Genomic DNA, 20,213 nt, shown 5'->3' with positions numbered 1-20,213 from the left:
GGGGGGAAGCAGTGATGCCCAGAAACATACATCTTTTGACAAACAAAAATCACTCCAGCACTGCAAGCAGCTGTCTCCTCCGCAGTGATGCAAAATTTCAATTAGTTGGAAATGATAATGGCTGATTTAGGCTGATTAACAACATTGCAGCTCTCACCTGTGCAAGTATATCATTCATTGCTTCACTTGAATCATCATCATTTCGCCCTAGAATTCTTAGTAACCGCAGGATTCGCACCTGTGTCAGAAAGTAAAACAGAGGAAATTTCACTGGATGTAAGTGCTTTATATGAGAGTAGCAATAAATGTCCAGTATACTTCCTGAAGAGTGACAGGAAAGCAAGACAAGCTCCCAGTTTTCTGTTCCAAAGCAAAATTAGAATTTGGTTCCATCCTCAACAAGATCTTTACCAGAAAGTACAGACCTATGCTATGTTTACATTTCCTTCCACTGCCCAGAACTGCTAATAACACTCCCACTACCCAGTAGGCATGGTCTGAAAAGACCAACACAACTATAGTTTCTATCTTTCTTTTTTTCCTTAAGTTTCCCCCAAACAACAGGCATCTTTGCACTGAGGTGGATGATGAGCATTTGCACAATCAGCTCTAACACAACACAACACAGCCGCCCTTCGGTAAATACCTCACCATATCCAAGTCTCAAAAGACAGTACCACTAGGACCAAATCTACATATTACACTTTGCATCAGTCCTTACCTGCAAAAAGGGGTCACTGATCCCAGACACGTCATGCTCTGGTGAGTATCCAGACATGATAAGGTTCTTCAGAATACGAACTAATTGAGGAACAAGCTGTGAAGAGAGTTGTTAGAAAATGTACATAAAGGTTTTTTTTTTTTTTTTTTCCCCTCCTCTAATTTGTGAATGAATTGTGCTGGTCTACTGACAGACATCTACTTCACAGGATTAAGTGACTTGTACACAGCTTTGAAGAAATGCCATCTGTTAACTCCATCCACTTTAGGCATTTCCAGCTGTGAGTATTTTTCAGCTGTGTGCTGAAAAAGCACAACAGAGTTGCTGTATAGCAACAAGCATACACCCAGCATACACTCAGCTGTTTAGGGCAAAACAATGTGAGCAAATAAATGGCAAATCTGTTTATCAACTAAGCAGGCAATCTGTAAGAAACTTAATATTAATCTGCAAAAAACAAAATCTCAAACCCTTGACAGCAACTGTGAATAAAAATAAAGGTTTCAGGGATGAAATAGAATGCAAGTGCCCACACACTATGAAAAATCTTAAGCCTATGAAAGAGAGAGGGAAAAAAAAAAACAAAAAAACCCACCCTCCTGGTGGATGGAGTACAGCTGCAGATCTCTCAAGTTTTATTCTTTCCTAGAGGAAGTTTCTTCCATTCCTTCCAGTGCTTGTATTATTAAATTAATCCAGACACTGCCTGGAGATGAGACCAGGGGACCATACAGAGGTGCTGTGGTGCTTGCACTAAGTGTTTTTTCATCACGAAGCATGACTGGCATCAACATACTGTCGTTCTCTCTCATTTTATGCAGGACAATTACAGATTATCAAAGCATGCTCTAAAAGAATCTCCTTCGCGATTCACCCCTAAGACTGTAATTTTTTCCCCTTGAAGCTTGCTGTTCCTGCACTTGAAGGAACTTGCTATGGATCAGGAACAGCACTAACATTACGGAATTTCTACCAGATGCGATATTTCCTAAAACAATTTGCCATTTCTGACAAAATCAAATCAAGACGGTGCTTCAGTTTTGGGACAAATAGCAATGGCAGGTGCTAAGAGCACAGTGTGATTTATGGAGCCAAACAGCTACACATAAGGTAGTAAATGAGCAATGTTTCTGGAGTAACATTCTGTACTTCTGTGGTTCAGTGCAGGAAGGAAACCAGCTCAGCCTTCCCACTGTCTATTTTTTCCTACCTTAGCTCTTCAGGAATCACCTACTCCTCTGAAAATGTGTTTCATAGAACATACAAGCAAAAGAAATGGTGAATTTTGTATTGCCTGTTTTAAGAGGAAATGAGAGGATGCTGCACCATCTTTCCTCAAGAGAGAATAACACCCGAGTGGAGCGACCTGCCGGAGCATTCTTAGAACACCAATTAACATTTCTTTGTTTTCTTACATGCAGCATTATCAGGAATGAGGACACAACAAACAAAGAGAAAAGACACAGCCATGGAGTTCAGTTGAAGGCCCTCACCTATCTTCAGTGAAATTATACACACAGAAAATATCAACGGTGGAGCTGTACCCAGTAGTCCTATGCAGCACGGTGAGCCCCCTTTCCGGCAGCTGAGTAATTGCTTCTCCTGCTCTCTTCTTGAAAAGAAATTACCCAAAGCTGTCCCATGTTGCACGCAAGACAAACCCCAGTTCGTGGTAAGAAGAAAGTCCAGAGATACAGCGTGCAAGTGCACAGGAATTTCCCTACTATTCTTCAAATGAGAGAGAGTTTGAGGAATGTAGGCTCACATTTGGAGAGGGCCACAACCGAGATTCAGGGCTGCCCATGGGTATGGAAGTTTAGTGATGAGATCAGAACACAAAAAGCACCAAATACAGTTGATTAGCTTGTGGCATTAATCACAAATGTGGCATTAATAGGCACTGCCTCACAGGAGGCAGAGAAGTCTCTACAGATTCAAGGCATGCATGCACCATCCAGAAGAATTAACTCTTACCTTTTCATTCTAACACACAGCAGGATTCCAAACACAGAAAAGGAACAAAATAGACAAAGCAGGCATTAGGGAGAGATCAGTGTACCATTCACAGCATAAACAACCAAAAAGAGATAGCTAGAAAAGAATGTATCTAAAGGCTGTGGACTCAGCTCTTCTGTCTTTCTCAGGATTATCATCTTAAGTGGACACGGGATAGGTACCTTCAAAGAGGGCCCCAGCGACAATTTCACATTCCTTTCTGTCATACAGAACCATGCCAAGGGAACAGGCATGCTGAAGTGCCAAGATGCATCAAACAACGTATCGTTTGAAATCTCTAACAATATAGCCAAGCCAAGGAAGAACTGGGCATGCAAATAAATGAGTGCCTTTACGACTTTTCAGAGGAGCAATTAACTAGTTCCATTCTATCATTTTTTGTTCAATTTTAAATCCTTCTTTGATCACAAAATTATAATACTTTCAGAGGTTCTATTACAACTCTCTAATGCGGTAATAAGTACCGCAAAGCAAATTACAGCATGCAGCGTAAGGAAGTTCATGCTAAGATGGAAGAAAAAAATTCTAATTAGAGGAGAAGAAATTTATGTTGAACCTAAAGTTAGAAGGGGAAATGACTTAACATAGCATGAACCAGAGATGAAGTATTTATAGAGACAGAACTTCCATTGATATTTTTCATCTAAATTTGTAAAAACATATGCCTATGGTTAAGGCATTCAAATGTTAGTCTAGGCCCCCTTGTTTCTTTATGTAATTCATGTGTCATCCCTAATACCACTATGCAATTAGCTACTAAAAAAGGCGAGGAAAAAAGACCTCGGTCAAGTAGGATATTGTAATTCTAAATTTAGTATAAGGTTCATACTACACAGCCTAAAGAGTGATGTTTTTTAACTTACCGTCTTCTTGTAGGTGTTATGGTTAAAAATACGCCATCTCCCTGATATAAAGATTTTGATGGTTTTGTTTATAATGCCTTTTTTCAAGAAGACAGGATCATCAAATTTTTCTCTCAAATAAGTTTAAGCGTTTTAATAAAAAAGAATGTGCACTCTGACTTCACTAGAAAGACTAAGATGCATCAGTCAAAACCAAAAGAAACCAAACAAACAAAAAAACAAGTCTAGTTCTCCAATGTTACAATTTGCACTTACCTTTCTAAAGTGTGCAAGCATGTCCGGGCTTCTCTCACACATCTCTGTGAGCAGAACAACTGATGTGTGAAGAACACCTAAATGCCAGAGGAAGAAAAAAAAAAAACAAAACCCAACCTGTTGTTAAAACATAATCCAGTTCATATGACAATTTACAAGCAAATAACAAAAATGAGAGGAAAACAACAAGCTGTCACACAAAAGACAGCCTGCTTGAATCCAACATATCTCCCTCAAAAGATACTTGCACTGACAGCTGTGCCCATAGAGAAGTAGACAGCTGTGTATGCATGTGTTAGAGCAGCTGCTGAAGTGAAGAGAGAAACTGACCTTGTGTGAAACAACCTCCATATTAAACACATGCACAGATGGTAACTGACATGCTAGATTCCAGAAGTGGTAAAATGTGCTAATTGCCTTGTAAATGCTTGGTTCCTCATGCTTCCTAGTTTTATCTTCCAACTTCAGGACCCTAGGCAACCTTAAGTGGCATAAATTGGGCCTTTCTAACGGGATCCCCAATCTCAGTCAGGAAAAAGATTGGGGAAGCAAATGTACACAAGTTTCAAGCACAAGTACATGGCCAGTCAGCTGCTGAGGTCCCTGCCTTAACGGAACCCAGTTAGAGCTAGAAAAGGCATGCAGACAGCATGTTTCTGTTTCTGTGTACTGAGTAAATATAACTTGGGAGTGAAAGGATGTCGAAGAATCCTATAGTGTTATGCTAGTAGAAGACACACAAGTGAAACAATATCAAGTCCCTTTGAGCAGTGCACTAGACAAAAGTCATTTTTTTCCAGTTTCTGCCTGAAGTATTTAAAACAAACAAACAAACAAACAAAAATCACACACACCAAAACACTGAAAGATTCCTTTTGTCACCCTGGGCCATGTCCATGAAAAATCCTGCTAAGTAGCATAGTCATAAGCACCTTCTGAATGACATTTGCTTTCACTGCAATGCGATATAAAAAAATAAAACACACAATTACCCCTCAAAAGGTCCCTCTAAACAAAAAGCTTGGGCAGTAAGCATGCCATTCCATAACGAATGGCATAGCTTTGCTAAGCAGGGTCTCACAGACATTACCATGATTCTTCTCATTAAGCAGGTTTTTGGTGGCTGGCAGGAACATCTCCATGAGTTCAGGCACCTTTCTAATGACATGAACAGCACATAATGCAGCCTGTAAAGGAAAAATAACTTGGTTAGCGCATACTACCAAGCAACAATATATGTTCTGAGAATCCCTAACAGTGGGAACTGTAAGTGTTCAAAAAACATAAAATGTAGAAAATTCATGATACAGTATTCATTACTAGAAGCAACATCAAGCAGCTTTTTTGACCTCTATGATGCTTTGTCTGCAGTGATGTGACTAAATTTAAAGAAAAAACACTGAAAGATGGGGTTAGTGTTTGTTAACAGCCAAATATTACATTATTATATACATTATAATTAATAATTTAAACATACACAGTATCAAAGTAAAAGCAGCTGCCTCATCTCTTGGAGGCATGTCTTGGAAAGGCTTACACATATCACACCATCCACTGTTTTACTTCTCCTCTAGATATACAGGGGTATCCAGTCTCTATGTCACACACACACGGAAATACTCTGTCAGTATGACCTGATCTGTTTAGTGTTTCAGACACAAGCAAAGTATCTCATCAATCTCAAGTTTTAGTTCACAATAAAGTACTGAATTCCCTGAAGTACCTTCTTTCTTAGATAGGAGTTTGAAGTTTTCAAGAGTTTTTCAACTTCTCCTGCAAGGTCTCTGCACATCTCCGAGGAACCCATGCAGCCAAGAGTACAGAGCGCCAGCCCCTGCACATACTGTGTGCTATGATTAAGGTCACTGTAAAGGATAACAAAAAGAAGTCAATTGGCGCACACATACACAAACTGAACACTCTAAAAAATGGGATCTGTGCATATAATCACCTTCTAGAAGGTTCTAGAATAGGCTCTGGCATTTGATTTATACACTCTATTCACAGTTCTGATGCCTTATGATTTTTGTGTAGTTTCATTTCCTTTATTATTTACAACGTCTTAATTCTGTTTGGTTCCCTTATTCTCTTCTATTTCACTATGTCATTAGTGTTAATGAAGGATAAAGTATAAAACTTCACTCAGATTTATTCAGAAAACAAAATCTAAAACGACAGCACAGAATTTCTATGGACTATTATATTAAATCTAGCTAGTATGAAGCATAAATTCTACACAAAGTATATATATAGTGTATATATATAAAAAAGTACAAATTCTAATTTCATATTACTAAAGCTTATAACTTAGCACAAATACTGATTAAAAGGGATTTTGTAAATCAGACATATAAAATCTGTGCAGAATATCCTCCATCTCAATTTGTCCTTCTTCCAAAATGCTCTGTTATCCTGAACTTAAAGACAGCCACACACCTTGAAAAGAATCAAGGCAGGAGTTTTGTTCAGCAATCCTAGTTGTTCACATGACTGAGGAAGTCACCAAAACACTCAATATTTCAGTTAAATAATCTACCACTACATGCTATTTGTGTGTCCATCCACCACAGTCACTGTACCAGACAACAGAGCTTCCACAGAGCAATCCCAAGAGTCGTAAACACAGATTTCTTGGTACTCATCACTATAGCATCCAGGTTGTCACAAATCCTGATACTTTTGCAAAAACATTACTTTCCTGATTTGGGGTGTTTTTGTATGATGGGGGAGCAGGGGAAATAAGTGGCATGTAACCAAACATCAAACATGTAGAAAAGCAAGAGTCAGCATTCTGGTTGTGCTGTAAAGCAGCCATGCACTACAGTAACATGTGAGGGAAGCAGCAGACAGCAAAAGCTGCTAATGAGTTAATTTTTCTTTCTTTCTCTCAACAATTTTGGCAGGGACACAATCTGCATATAGCAAGTATATGCTTCACAAGGGTGCTCATATTTGCAGAAAAAAGATCTAGGTTGTGCTATGAACACACACACCAAGCTGGCATTTAAGTGAGTTCAATAAGACCCAGTTGTTATGCTCCCGTTCCCTTCCATCTTGAAAGCAACAGCAAACACTCCAATCATCATCTAGTAAACTATAACATGAAACAGTCTCAGTTTAGCAGCATTTTGCTGGGGAAAAGGGAAGGGGGAAGAAGGGAAGGAGAGAGTGCATGGGGAAATCCTGATTTTCCAACTCCCTCATCTGATTTCAAGAAAATGCCAAGCAGATAGTATGTTCATAGCTTCACAGCAGATAGCTGCTGCCTTCCTTTCACAAAAAAACATTCATCAGTACTGTCAGGCATGCCTTAAGATGGCAGCACATACACTCTTGATCCTTGAAGTCAGGCAACTTCTCAGAGCTCATCAACACTATAGGCAAGTGAGCAAATAGCACAGAACTTGTTGCATCAATAGCCACCATTTTGTGATATGAGATGGCCAGTCCAATATACAGAATTGTACTAGTGTTATAAAAATATTCTCCGATTCAAACATACTTAAAATGAGGGAACTTTCAATGATGCTGCATTACTAACTGCTTGCCTGGCTTGGGCATACAGCAAGTTAGGAGGTAACTATTTTATAGAACTGAGATTCTTCCATTTTTATTTATTTTACAACTTGAGATTTTCTATACTGTCTGAGCAACTTATTGTAGTCAGTTCAGGTTACTGATTTTATTCATCACAAGCCTTCAAAAAACACACATTTTCCTTCTGAAACAGTGGCTACATCAGATGTTGTTTGTATTTAGAACCATGCCAACCTGTATTCTCTTCCCACTAAGGAGAGCAGCACAGGACTAAAACAGTCTTGTACAGTCACCAGCACTGGACTTCCACATTAAAGACACCATTATTCTAATAATAATAATTTTTTAAAAAGCCTGAAGTTCTCAAAATATCATCATCATCATCATTGAGATCCTGAAACCTCAAAACATATGTCCATGGAAAAAGAGATGGTATCCTTACTTCTTGATGCAATTGGTCATAAGAAGATGAACATCCTGTCTCTCATCCAGCAGCAACATGGCACCTAAATACCCAATGCGCTTGTCTGTGAATTTCTGAGAGGCAATGAGCTTGAGGCACTCCAACTGTAAAAAAAAGTAAATAAAGATGACAAAATTAGCTTAAATTCTTTCTTTACTAAAGAAGAAACAATTTGAGCCTTTATGTTCACATCTTAGGTTTATTTGAGAGTGTATTTTCTTCCTTCTTTGGTGATACAGAAAAATAACAAAGGTTGAATTATCTGGCTGAAACTCACAGCAAGTCAGTAGCAAAACCGGAGGCAAAGCCAGCAGCAGCTCTTTTACACTGAAGCAGCCATTCATTGCTAACCTTCCATGACCTCAGATGTACCACACATGTCAGACATATGTCAGAGTACAAAAACAACATGTTTAAAGACTTTCTACAGATCAAGAATATCATCTCCCTGTCTCCCTCTTCTATAGTCTACCAGAGGAATAATATTCCAAAAACAAGCTAAGCAACTGGGAAAACTGAAACCAGCATTCTCCAGGTCATTAAAATGGAGGTAAGGAACGGCAATATCTTACCGCAGAGCATAGACTAGTTATTATACGCCTAGAATAAGTTACTTAGCAAAAAAAAAAAAAAAAAAAAAAAAGTGGTTACAAACCTCCCTCTGTAATTTCTATCACCATAATCCTGACTAGAAACATCCCTATGTACTAGACTGGAGTTTATGAGCTACTGTTCTGTAGAAACATAGGCAGTTTGGAGTGGACAGTCTGGCAAAAGCAGAATATTTTGTTATGAAAGTTACATAACAATAGCTCTCAAACAGTAAATCCCACTTACACAGTCAAAATCTAATGCAGATTCAGAACATATGCCAAGACAGCCCTCAAACATTCCAAACACTAGAGAGCAAAACTTAAGCTAACTGTGCTCCAAATCAGTCAATGTGCCCAAAACACAAAGCATAACGGCATGTGCATATGATACAGCAAGCAGCAAAATGTGATCTACCTGTCCAAAATGAGCGGGGTAACCCAGCATGTGCATATAGAGCAGCTTTGCCACATTTCTGCATCGGTATGTGTTATCTTCCTCTCTGAAGGATGATCTGATAGCAGCACATTCCTTTTGGATCATCTCACGCTCTTCTGCCTGGGTTCTTGCTGTCCGGATGGTCCGGATCAGCTCCCGCAGTCTGATAGGGGCTGGCATCCTCTGGAAGAAGGAAAAAAGATCCATAAACCCTCTGCTGTACCCAAAGACTTCATAATCACCTCATATTTTATCATGAAGAAAATTTATTTCCTGTCCCACAATTATACAGACTGAAGAAACTAGAAAATACAGAACACTTCAGTGGCTTGATTAAAATAAACTTGAAAACCAGAGGAATTCTATGCACCTCCAAGGAATTCCAGTTTTCACATTTGTTCTGCCATTTTCATGGGACATTGCAGACTGGAATTGTGCTTTGAGCTGGCTATCAAGTACACAATGTGACAAGAAGGAACTTGGCAATGCATGCTGTCATGTACACATCTTCTGATTTTCTCCAGAAGTCTCACTCAAATAGAGTAAATCACAAAACCCTCATGAATCGACACAAATCCTTAACAAAAAAAAAAAAATAAAATAAAATAAAAATAAAAATAAAAAAAAATAAAAAAATCAAGTCTGCTTAATGACTAAAACAAAATTGCAGATAGGCATTCCTGATAAATAGGCTTCAAAAATCCTCAGGCAACCTTGTGTCATGCAGTTTTCTTTCTTGGGAAGGGGTGGGAGGTGCAGGTGCAAGAGCAATCCTGACAGTGTCAAATACTTTTCAGAAACTCTTCCTTAAAAAACGTGATTTGACACCATCCCTTTATTACACACCAGCCAGAACAATCCTTTTGAAAACAAACAGGCTTGTCGTTACTGCCTGGTGACACTGTGTAAAGACAGCATGCAAGAAAAGCCTATCCTATGTAACTCTCAGTAGTTTCATTTTACCAATTAGAACAGACAGGGTTGTCTGACCCGGAGAGCAACTTGTGCTCTTGAATATCCCCACAGAGAAAAACGGCTTTTCAAACAAAAGCCAGACTTAAGTATTACGTTCAAAACATTCGAGCTGTTATACTCACCAAAGCAGACTCCTAACTTCCAAAAAGAAAAACTATACATGCATCTCAGGGGGGCTTTATGTGCATGCAAGACTGAAGATAACTGAAGTATTCTGATGACACATAAATGCCACATCAATTTGCAAGACGTTATTGAATAAGACAATCTGTTACATTTTTTGTCTGGGTACCACCCTCCCCAGTCAGCATGTCATTAATTTTAAGCACTGCCATATCACAAGAAGAAATTGCGTTGCATACACAATACAATATACTGGCATATAAGAAGGAAAAGGTAGCCTGGGAAACATACTGGGCTAGTAGGAGTCTTGTTTACTAAAGAAATTAAACACAGCTGCACCTACAAAGAGTAAAGGTGGCCTCTCAGTTAAGCAGCTGAATACTGATAAATAGATCTGGTTTATAAACCTGATCTGCTACAGAGTTCACACAAAACACTAAGTCATTTCAGTCAAACCATGTAGCTCCTCATATTCTAGTTGCCTATTCTCGTATCTAGAACTTGAATTTGCAGAGACAACTACACCCTACCCGTACTTCAGTAACTTGTCTGCCTGGGTCTATGCTTAAAGTGAGCCTTCAGCACCGAAACTCTGAATACAACTTAGACACAGGGTTTATCTCCCCAAGAAGTTACTCTTAATAAGATTGGATGCAATTCCAGAAGTTTCAAGCATCCTCATATCTGTAGCAGTCTTCAACTCATGAAGTAGTCATCAACTCATTCTACTCATTTACATGAAGAATGTGGTCTACCAACCCTTCATGAGAATATTCTCTAGTATTTTCTAACTTAAAAAGGAACTTTATCTTTTTGATAACTGAATGAAGAGCCAAAGAAGCCAACATAATGACCCTACCAGGTCAGACCAAAGGTCCATCTTGTTCAGTATGCAGTCCACAAAGATTGGCTGATAGCACGTGCCTAAGGAATAACATAAGAAAAGGGCAAGCACACAGCAACACTTCCCCAGAACACTCCAGCAATCTCCCACAATGTGGCTCAAGAACTTCCAAAGCCAGAAACAGAATCAAATTTTCCTCAGGTTTGTCTATTTTCATTTGGAACCCAGGTAAATCTCGAATGCTGACAAATCCTGCAGAACAGAGCTCCACAGCTTGAGCATACACAGTGGAGGGCCACCTTCTTCACTCAGTCATCATTACCTGACTTCCTCTTTCTATTGGTGTTCCCGATTCTTCTATTATGAGAGACAATAACATCCATTCCCTGTTTAGCTTTTACACAAAAACTCATGATCTTATACACCTCCATGTTTGTCTCGCACTCCTACAAATAAATGACAAAAAGAACACTCTACTGCCAGAATAATCCCCTGCAGTCTTAGACAACAGTTTTAAAACCATTAAGATGACCTAGGCATCAAGAACCTACAGCTTTGAGAGGTTTGGGATAAAGTTCTTCCTACAGCAGCTAACCACAATTAAACTATAGTTTTGGACTGTAGTTAAATTGGTCTAAATCTGTAGTGTTCCTGAAAAGACAGACAGTGGCTATTACAAGTTTAAACCATAACTTTTTTTTTCTTAAGAAAGAATTCTTTGCAAACTTTATCAGAAGCTCTAATCCATAATTTGCAAACAAACTGAAGTTTGACAGGGGGATGCTTTGAAATCAGAAGTCCAATTTGCTCCCACTCTGTATTTGAGAAGATTAATAAACTGCTCAACACAAATACTGTCAGACAGATTGTACAGCAGCACAGCTTTCCTAGCCTAAAACTCGTTCTGCAGGTATGCCCACAGAGGACTTCAGTATTTGTATTAAGCTTGACTCTGTACAATGCAGAGTAAAAAGACAAAGAGTTCTAATCAAGGGGAAATGGCACTGAACAAAAATGTCATTTATTCTAAATACAGTTTTTTATGAATATTAATTCTTCATCCTTCCCAGGCTTTTAGACAATACTTCTACCTCACCAACAGGACTGGTAAAACGAAAGCAAACACTGAAGATCTAATATTATTTCACTCTAGTGTCATCCATTTCACTGAACACAACAGAAATGCATAACCTATCCTTACAAATATCCTTGCATAAAATAACCAGCAAATCATAGGGTAAACATTTTCTTCTTCATATATCACCACCACAGCAAAACATGCAGAAACTAGAATTTAATAAAACAATTTAAGAAAAAAGACTCAATGATAGGCAAATTTTGAGGCTGCCTCTGCTTTACATTTAATTTGCAATGCAATAACAGGTCGTTATACGGACAGTTCAATCTGAACTACTTCCTAGGAGCAATCATCTCTCACATACTTCCTGGCTGATAAAAGCTGGGCAATTAGGAACTGCTCTGAAGGAGGATATCATAACATGCAAAGGACAAGTCTATTACTTTCCAACATTCAAGACTTCGCACTTTGTTCTGCAACTCCATATCTTTTTACCAATGCTAAATTATCTGTCATTTTAAACATATATTTGATTTCTTCCCATAAGAAAATTTGCACTTTTGAATTCATGTAACAGTATTTCCCTCCCACAAAATTAATCACTTCAAGTACTCCCTGGGCCTTCAGAGATCTCCCCATGCACACATTTTTCTAGCATTTCAATGCTTGTAAGTTCCTATGCAACATACGAAGGCAGCTTCCCCCTCCATAAAGAAAGAATTCTCTTGCAACCAAGAAATTATTATACTAATCATTTGATTTCCGCTCCCAGGGACTTTAAGATTTTTGGTTTGTTAGTGTGCAAAGAATCTTATTTTTCAGCTTTGGATGTTTAAAGCAAGTATAAGTGGTAGGTACTATAGCTGTCAAGAAATCCGGAATACTTTGGAATATAAGTATTTTTGTGTCCTAGAACAGATTAACAGTTGCCTACTACCAACTACCCTGAAACTTATCACAATGCTAACAAATGTTAATGCAATATACCTTGCATAATTCCTGCTGACTATCTGTTAAGTATCACTGTACACAGGACATAATGTGCATACACCAAACAATTACAATAACATTACAAGAGTTTTCTCACTAACAGACTGCACAAGCACATACAGTTGCCCTGTGTTGCATGGTAGGTAAGGCATAAAACTGGCCTCTCCTACTATCCTAGTACCCCATTTGTCAAATGGAAGTGGCAAGCACACAGAGGACACCAAAGAGAAAGCATATCCACAACTCCTCAGCCTCCTCCCTGCTTCCAGGACCTGCTGCAGCTCAACGGACTTTCTGATCCAAAGGTGCGCAAGTGCACCCCAGCATGGACCTACAGATTTGTCCAATCCCTTCTTGAGAGCACTTAGGCTTTTTGTATTTCACACCTGTGGTGGTAAATGGCACAATTCAATTATAAGTTCCATAAAAAAAATACTATATATATTTAAATATTTGTACTTAGAAAGTTACAACTCTTTAGGGAAGAGAGTCAGCCTGCTCAACTTCTGCTGTGTTAAATTTTTGTTATAAAAATATTACAGATAGCTTCTCGAATGATGGCTTATTTGGAACCTTCTACTGTGTACTTATCGTTCTTGTGAATTTGCAGCACAAGTGCTGGTTTGCACTGATTGACAACAAATTTAGTTCACCATCATACTGCATACTCACTTAACATCATGAAATCCTTCCATAGCTTTAAAATAGCTTTCAATTCATTCCTTTTTTTCCAAATCACTTATGAATATGCTTAATGGCATAGTTGCTCAGAGCGCCTCTTAGTAACCTCTAGCATAAAAGGAGATGGATTTTCTATCATTGTCTGCCTACCTTTGTTTCCATTCCTTAGCTAGTTATTAATTCACAAGAGGATCTCCCTTGCAGAACTGCACAGTCACGCGATAAAAACCTCTGGTGAGAGCCTCTGCCAAGACTTCTGAGAGGAAAAAAAGAAAAACACACAACCTCCAACCATCTATAATCCAGACGACATTTATGCATTTACTAATAACTATCAAGAAACATATCAGTTCCTAGGAAACATGCTCAAGCACCTTTAAAAAAATTGCCACTTCACAAAGCAGCACAAGTTGCACTATTCCATTGGAGATGTTATCACTAATTTTACCTTTGGGTAACTAGTTCGGTTCCATGCTGTAGTATTGGGAAAGTGGGTTATAAACAACTGAGAAGAACAGTAAGGATGGGAAAAAGTTTGCTCAAGAATACAACATGAAGATGCTTTAAAAAGAAAAAGCGTAAGAACTACTAAATTATTTATGGGATCTCCCAGAAAGTTTATTGTATTTGAAAGATATACTCATGCACCGCTGCCATGTAACCATTAGTACATTAGCTCCCCAAAAACACTTCTTTATCTCAGTTCCCTCCTCCACAGCACAGGTGTTGACCGCACTGGCATTTAAATGGACTTCCTGACTGCAGTATTACCTTGAGCAGCAGCAAAGTGAATCAAATATGATCAGTTTTACTACAACCTACATAATGACTTAATTATTCTCATCCTACAACTTGTATCAGAGGAATGTGCATATACAGGGATCCAAACTTGCTTTGTGCAAGCAAAAGATTCTTCCTAGGCTCCCTTTAGAAAGCTTAAAATTAGACAACATGAAATGAGTTTCTCTCCTTCTACGTCATCATTAAGATCCTTATACAGTTCCATGCAAATTTTGCAAATTGATGAGAACTGCCTGATGCTTATTCTGTCAATATCCACCTATTTCCACTTCTTCCAGCTAATACAAGCCACAGAATTGCAAAGAATGTCTGAGGGTAGACGGCACTTCTGGAGACCATCTGGTCACGCAGGGTCACCTGAGGCATGTTGTCTGGTTGCATTCCACTCTTCACTGGTTGCATTCCACAAGCAGCCTTCCTCCGGGTCAAGGACTTGCTCAGCCCATGCGTGGGGGGAAATTGTGCAACTTCACTTCCTATACATATATGTGTATATATGTAAAGATCTAGATTCTATTCTTTTGGCCAAAGTTAACCAAGTTCTGCCTTAAGAGCCACATGCCCCTAACAAATACTTCAACTCCAGCTCTTGTGTCACTGACTACACCAGGAGACAAGCAACAAGGTAGTATTAACAGAGGGGCTGCTGAGTAAATTACCAGACTGTGAGGAAGAAAGCTAGCAGGTACTATTGAGAAAAGTACCCCCACCACTCAAAGACAGACTTTGCATGCACACTCAGACACATTTAATAAGAGGGGCAAGGATGTTTGAGCAGCTGTTTTCACGTCTTGCTTGTTAGCTGCTCCCAAACCTAAGGTTAGCACCAAAGGTTTCATGGGCATCAAGCAAACCAATATTCATAGTTTACAGCAGTCAATAAAAGTTGATCAGTCTAAATCCAAGCACCTGTGCCAACAAAACAAAGTTTGGTGCAAGTATTGTAGGATTTGATGAAACGCTGTTCAGAACCTCAATTCCACTTTCCCGCCTCCATCGCCCAGAAGCTCCAGCTTCATGAGGTCTATATATTGTTGCATTCAGCAAGGTGACCCAATGAGTCATAATAAACACTTCCTGAAGTCAAACCCAGGTTCTTCCGGATGCCTCTTACAGGCAGACTGTAACTTAATTAGTAGGCCCATAAATCTATCATTTAAAGCAGCGTGATTGCAGACCAGAAGAATGTATTTTGCAGACTTGGTATTTAAAAAAAAAAAAAAAAAGCACCTTTGGAAAAGGCAGACTGGAAGCAATGTGAAAGTTAAAATGAGTATTCCTAAGGATTGCAAATCAACTTGCACAAGCTGGCAAGTACTTTTCAGGGTTGGTTATAAATCAAAACTGTATGTACTTACGGATCATAATGTAGAGCTAAGAAAGGAGGGGGGGTAAAAAAAAAAGACAAGACATGCAAGAGAAAACAAGAGAAAATTGCGCAGGCTCTACTTTCCTTGTTATTTTCTGCAAGAAACACACGTAAGAGTTCTCACCTCTTTTTAGACAGGTCAACTTTAGGAATTCCTTGCGTATTCATTTTTCTATATGCAGACTGGTAACAGGAGAACAGTAAGAAGCAAATACAATGCTCTGGTATGTGCTGCCAAGCAGTCCATACTGGAGGCTGGACCTACAGAGCACACTGACAAGCTGCATCAGAAAGGGCACAAGGTCCCTCACATCCCCCATGGATGTACAGCTGGTACTACAAGGAGCTGCAGCATAGTGAAAGGCATCAGGAGCAAGAGAGACCTCCAGCAAGGCCCCAAAAAAATGATCTGACAAATATTTACAATTTTTCCTGATCATGCAGACAAAGAATAGGCAACACAATACCAGAACAGGGCTCTGACAAACCAGTGAAACAGTAACTGTATCAAAATCCCACGGGGACTTGAAATATGACCATGCAGACTTCACTGATAGAAGAAATTAGAGCTACACATCACTGAATAGATTATTAATGAGACAGAATAAAAAATACTAAAAAATAAGACCAGAAGATAAACAGATTAAACAATTTAAAGCTAAGAACAATTAAAATACGTATTTAATGATTTACTCATTTTTGACTGCACAATTTCTGTTTTGAAATCAGAATGTCTATGAAGCATTTGAAAGACTTTAAAAAGTCAACTTCTGGTGGCAACTACAAAGCAATCAAATATCAAACTTCAAAGACAACATAAGTTTTAAGGGTATCTCTATATTAGAGAATGCATTTTCCTGCACAAGATGACTGACCTACAAGCGGAGAGAGGATAAACATGTTGTCTAGGAATAACAGACCCCAAGTTCAATTTCAGCTGGCTAAAAGCAGCTTAGAACTTCCCTAGGGGCAGGTCTTGTTTTTCAGGATTAACTAACATTCTGCATTCTCCCTCAGTACAGCTTGTGTTTATTCTTTACACATTAATATAAATGACAAGGCAAGTTTTAGCAGTAATTATTCCTTTCCTCATTTTGTTTACATCAGTAGTTTTCCTCTGACTTTTCTTTACTAATTGCAAGCTCCAGAATGCAGGAATGGTTCATGAATACCTGGAAAGAACCTTACAGTTAATATTTACAAAATCTGGTAGGTTAAATACAAAACTCCTCAAACCCGCTAAGTCTGTTTTCTCATTTCCAAGGCCTCACTCTTTGGGTAACTTGTATCAAGGCCAAACTGTTCTGAAATATGGTATCTTTACAAAATAAATAAATAAAATAAAATAAAAAAATAAAATTCAAATCTCAGTTTTTCTTTCCACTCTTTGAACTGCATGAAAGCTCAGTTATCTTTCCTCTGTTACTCATGAATTTTTGCCCTGCACAATAAAGACAGTTTTCTTTCCTTATCCAACTCATTACACTATACACAGCTGAAAATATTTTATTATTACCCATGAAGGGTAGGAAGAGGAGAAATCAATATTTAAAACCTTTTTTTTTTTTTTTTCCTGTCATACAGTCTTTCAGTAGTTAAACTTATGTTGTTTCAAATTTTCAGTTTTTACACAGGTCAGCATGCCAAAAGAGATTTAACTAAAGACTTCTGCTAAAGATCTCCCTTAGAACACCATAATTCTCAAATATAGTTGATAACCAAAAATTTGTATTAATTTTGCAAGCAACATCAAATATTGCCAAAACTCCACAGGTAAACAACTCCCAAGTGTTTCAGCTAAATTATAGTAATTTACTAGGAATTGTATGTAGTTAAAGCCTTAAACATTCAAATGAGTTGAAATCCTATCTTCTGTAATCTATTTAGAAATGTTAGCATATCTCTTAAAATATTAAACCCACATGTTCAATACAGTAATGAAATCTAACAATCTTATTAAGCAACTTTAAAAAAAAATAAAAAGGACCAGCCACAAAACTTTTAAGTTCCATTACTCTTTATTCTTCAATTCTGGAAACAGTAAGGCGCAAGATCTGCTGAGGCTCATGGAATTGTCACAGAACATCTTCACCATTTGGGGAAACGTTTCCCAATTTTCAATCCAAATAAGCTATGTGCCTAGTCATAGCTCCCGCTAAAAGCAGGATGCAAAACTCTCAACTTGGCTCATTCTAAAAAGCAACTCACGACTACAGAAACATGTATTTTCAAACAAACAACCTAAAAACAGATGAATGAAGGTGCTGCAGCACAACTGAGGCATAAGCAATCTCACTTCTCAAGCAAGAGTAACTTTTGGAAAGTTGCATAATTAAAGCATGACCCAGCTCCCACTGAAAATCAGTAACAGAACTGTCCTTGTTCCAGCAGAACTGAATAACATCTGCTGTACAGAAATGGGAAGAAGATATGCCCAGGTTATGTGATGGGAATAAGTGCAACAGAAAGTAACATAAACTACAGAACGACAACAGGGAGGGTTGGGGCAGGAGGGGGAAGAAAAAAAAAAAAGAAAAAAAAAAAACACCACTTAAAACCAAATCATGAGAGGCCAACTCAGAGGAGGTGACAGTACCATTTGCAGTCACAGGAGAGAGGGGAGGAGGAAAGCATTCTTGCTCCAAAAACCTTGTACTGTCAGCAGAGATTCATTTGCACTCACACTACAACTCTGGCTTTTGAATAACAGCAACCTAGGCTAGATTTGATGATACTCATTATGTATTTACTTTATTAACTTCAAAACCCACATCCAATAAAGTAATACTACTACCAAGATAAATAAGACAATTTTCCCCAGAACACACCAAAGAACAAATTAATGTCACTTTCACACAGAAGAATTTTTTGCTCTGTTATTAAAAACACAGACAGCCCACCTCCAAAGCATAGTTTGAAGTTATATGGATTGCCAACTCCATAATAACATAAATACTCATACAAAAAAAGTCACGAGAATCTTTTCTGGATGATTGCTACTTGAGAGAACTAAGGTTTTGGTTAGTACTTCTCTTTGAAAAGCAGCTTTCCAAACCTGAGCTGCATTAACCAGAGCAGGTTCTTCTGCACAACTTTTAACTGAGAACTCTGATCCCTTTGTTGCAGCTTACCATCCTCCCACACTGTTGCATGTCAAACTTACCACTGTCATTAGCTTTCCTGACGCTAACTCAGAGCTCTGTGCACAAAAAAAATACTAAGAATCAGAACATTTTATCTTCCTTAGTCTCCAGCCAGGATAGAGCAAGAAAAGGTACTGAAAGACCTGTCTATTCCCACTGTACCAGCTATAGGAGAAAAGGAGAAAAGAAAAAAGAAAAAGAAACAACACGAGAGAATGTTCTTCTTCCTTCTATCAAACAAGGAAGAAAACTAAAAGTCAGATAATATAGAAAAAGATAAAAACTGGACCCCTTCGCAATAGAATCACCCCAATCTTTCTTTTCTCCTTCACAACATAGAAATTTAAATACTTTCTTTCTCCTGTCATGGAAGGAACAAGAGGAGCCTACACCACACACTGCCTCAGAAAAGCCTCCTGTGTTCCCTGAGCTCCCAGGTGTCCAGTGAAGTTTTCAGCTCCTCTGCCAAATGCCACAGTGCGCATGAGTGGGCAAAAGACAGAATTTGGCAGGAGAGTGAGATACGCAAATAAAACAAAAGATACCAGTACAGTGCATAGAAAGGGACAAAAAGAAACAGCTGTAGGAAAAACAACTGACATACATTTGTGAAGAGAAGCAAATCGGGGGGGGAAAGCTAAAAACACTATCCGTACCACTGCAAATCTAGGATGCCAGGGCACTACACGGGGAGAAGGGGCAGCCTTTTGCTCTGGTTAGGCTAATAGGTGTGAAATACACTTTCAGGCCTAGCACAGAAAACGCTGCCTTCCAAGGCATTTTACTAGGATCTCATACCAGAATCCCATTCTGGCCACCTTCCTGGCCCAAGAACTAAAACTCACTATTGAGGAAAAAATAAAACCAAACCATTTACAATGCAACAAAGCACAAGCGCTATCTGTCCGCAGACTTTCAGGGCACCAGAGGCTGCCAGGAAGCTACAACTCGCCGTGCGGCGGGGGAGGAGGGAAGGGGTGGCAGGTCCCTCAGCAGCCGCTTCCGCGCCGGCTGCGCGAGCGACCCTGCTCAGGCCGGCGCGGGCCCGCCTGCCCGTCCGCCGCTGTGGGGCGCCCTGGGCAGAACCCGGGCACTTTCGCCACTACAGGGCCTGGTGCGGCCGCGAGCGGCCGGGGCGCGGCCAGGGCGGCACGGAGCGGCCAAAAGCGACGCCGGGCCCCCAGGCAAGGCCGGGAGCCCCCGGCACCGCCTCCCCGCCGCGGCCGCCAAGACGCGCGAGGCTTCTCTGCCGAACAGCGTCCCGGGCCGGCGGAGCCAGCGCCGCCCCCGAGCTGGCGGGGCCGGGCGGCGCGGGGGGCCGCGGC

General features: G+C 39.4%; 1 protein-coding gene across 3 annotated transcripts in view; it reads right to left on the bottom strand.

The window, feature by feature from the left end:
* AP1G1 (adaptor related protein complex 1 subunit gamma 1) overlaps window positions 1-20,213 on the bottom strand; it is a 39,869-nt gene that overhangs the window by 19,504 nt on the left and 152 nt on the right. For 2 of the 3 annotated variants that reach the window (XM_026039629.1, XM_026039630.1), the window contains exons 2-9: window positions 8,864-9,067; window positions 7,835-7,959; window positions 5,579-5,720; window positions 4,946-5,042; window positions 3,856-3,932; window positions 2,696-2,704; window positions 722-817; window positions 158-238 (exon numbers count right to left, since the gene is read on the bottom strand). In XM_026039629.1, coding sequence (XP_025895414.1) covers window positions 158-238; window positions 722-817; window positions 2,696-2,704; window positions 3,856-3,932; window positions 4,946-5,042; window positions 5,579-5,720; window positions 7,835-7,959; window positions 8,864-9,064 — 828 coding nt within the window. In that variant the 5' untranslated portion in view covers window positions 9,065-9,067. The remainder of the gene's footprint in view (window positions 1-157; window positions 239-721; window positions 818-2,695; window positions 2,705-3,855; window positions 3,933-4,945; window positions 5,043-5,578; window positions 5,721-7,834; window positions 7,960-8,863; window positions 9,068-20,213) is intronic. The other variant, XM_026039631.1, reaches the window with a different exon arrangement.

This window comes from Nothoprocta perdicaria, unplaced genomic scaffold (genome assembly GCF_003342845.1).
Source record: "Nothoprocta perdicaria isolate Ctin4 unplaced genomic scaffold, notPer1 scaffold_234, whole genome shotgun sequence".
NCBI lineage: Eukaryota > Metazoa > Chordata > Aves > Tinamiformes > Tinamidae > Nothoprocta > Nothoprocta perdicaria.
Note: the sequence above shows the minus strand (reverse complement) of the source record. Positions and strands in the feature narration are given on the sequence as shown.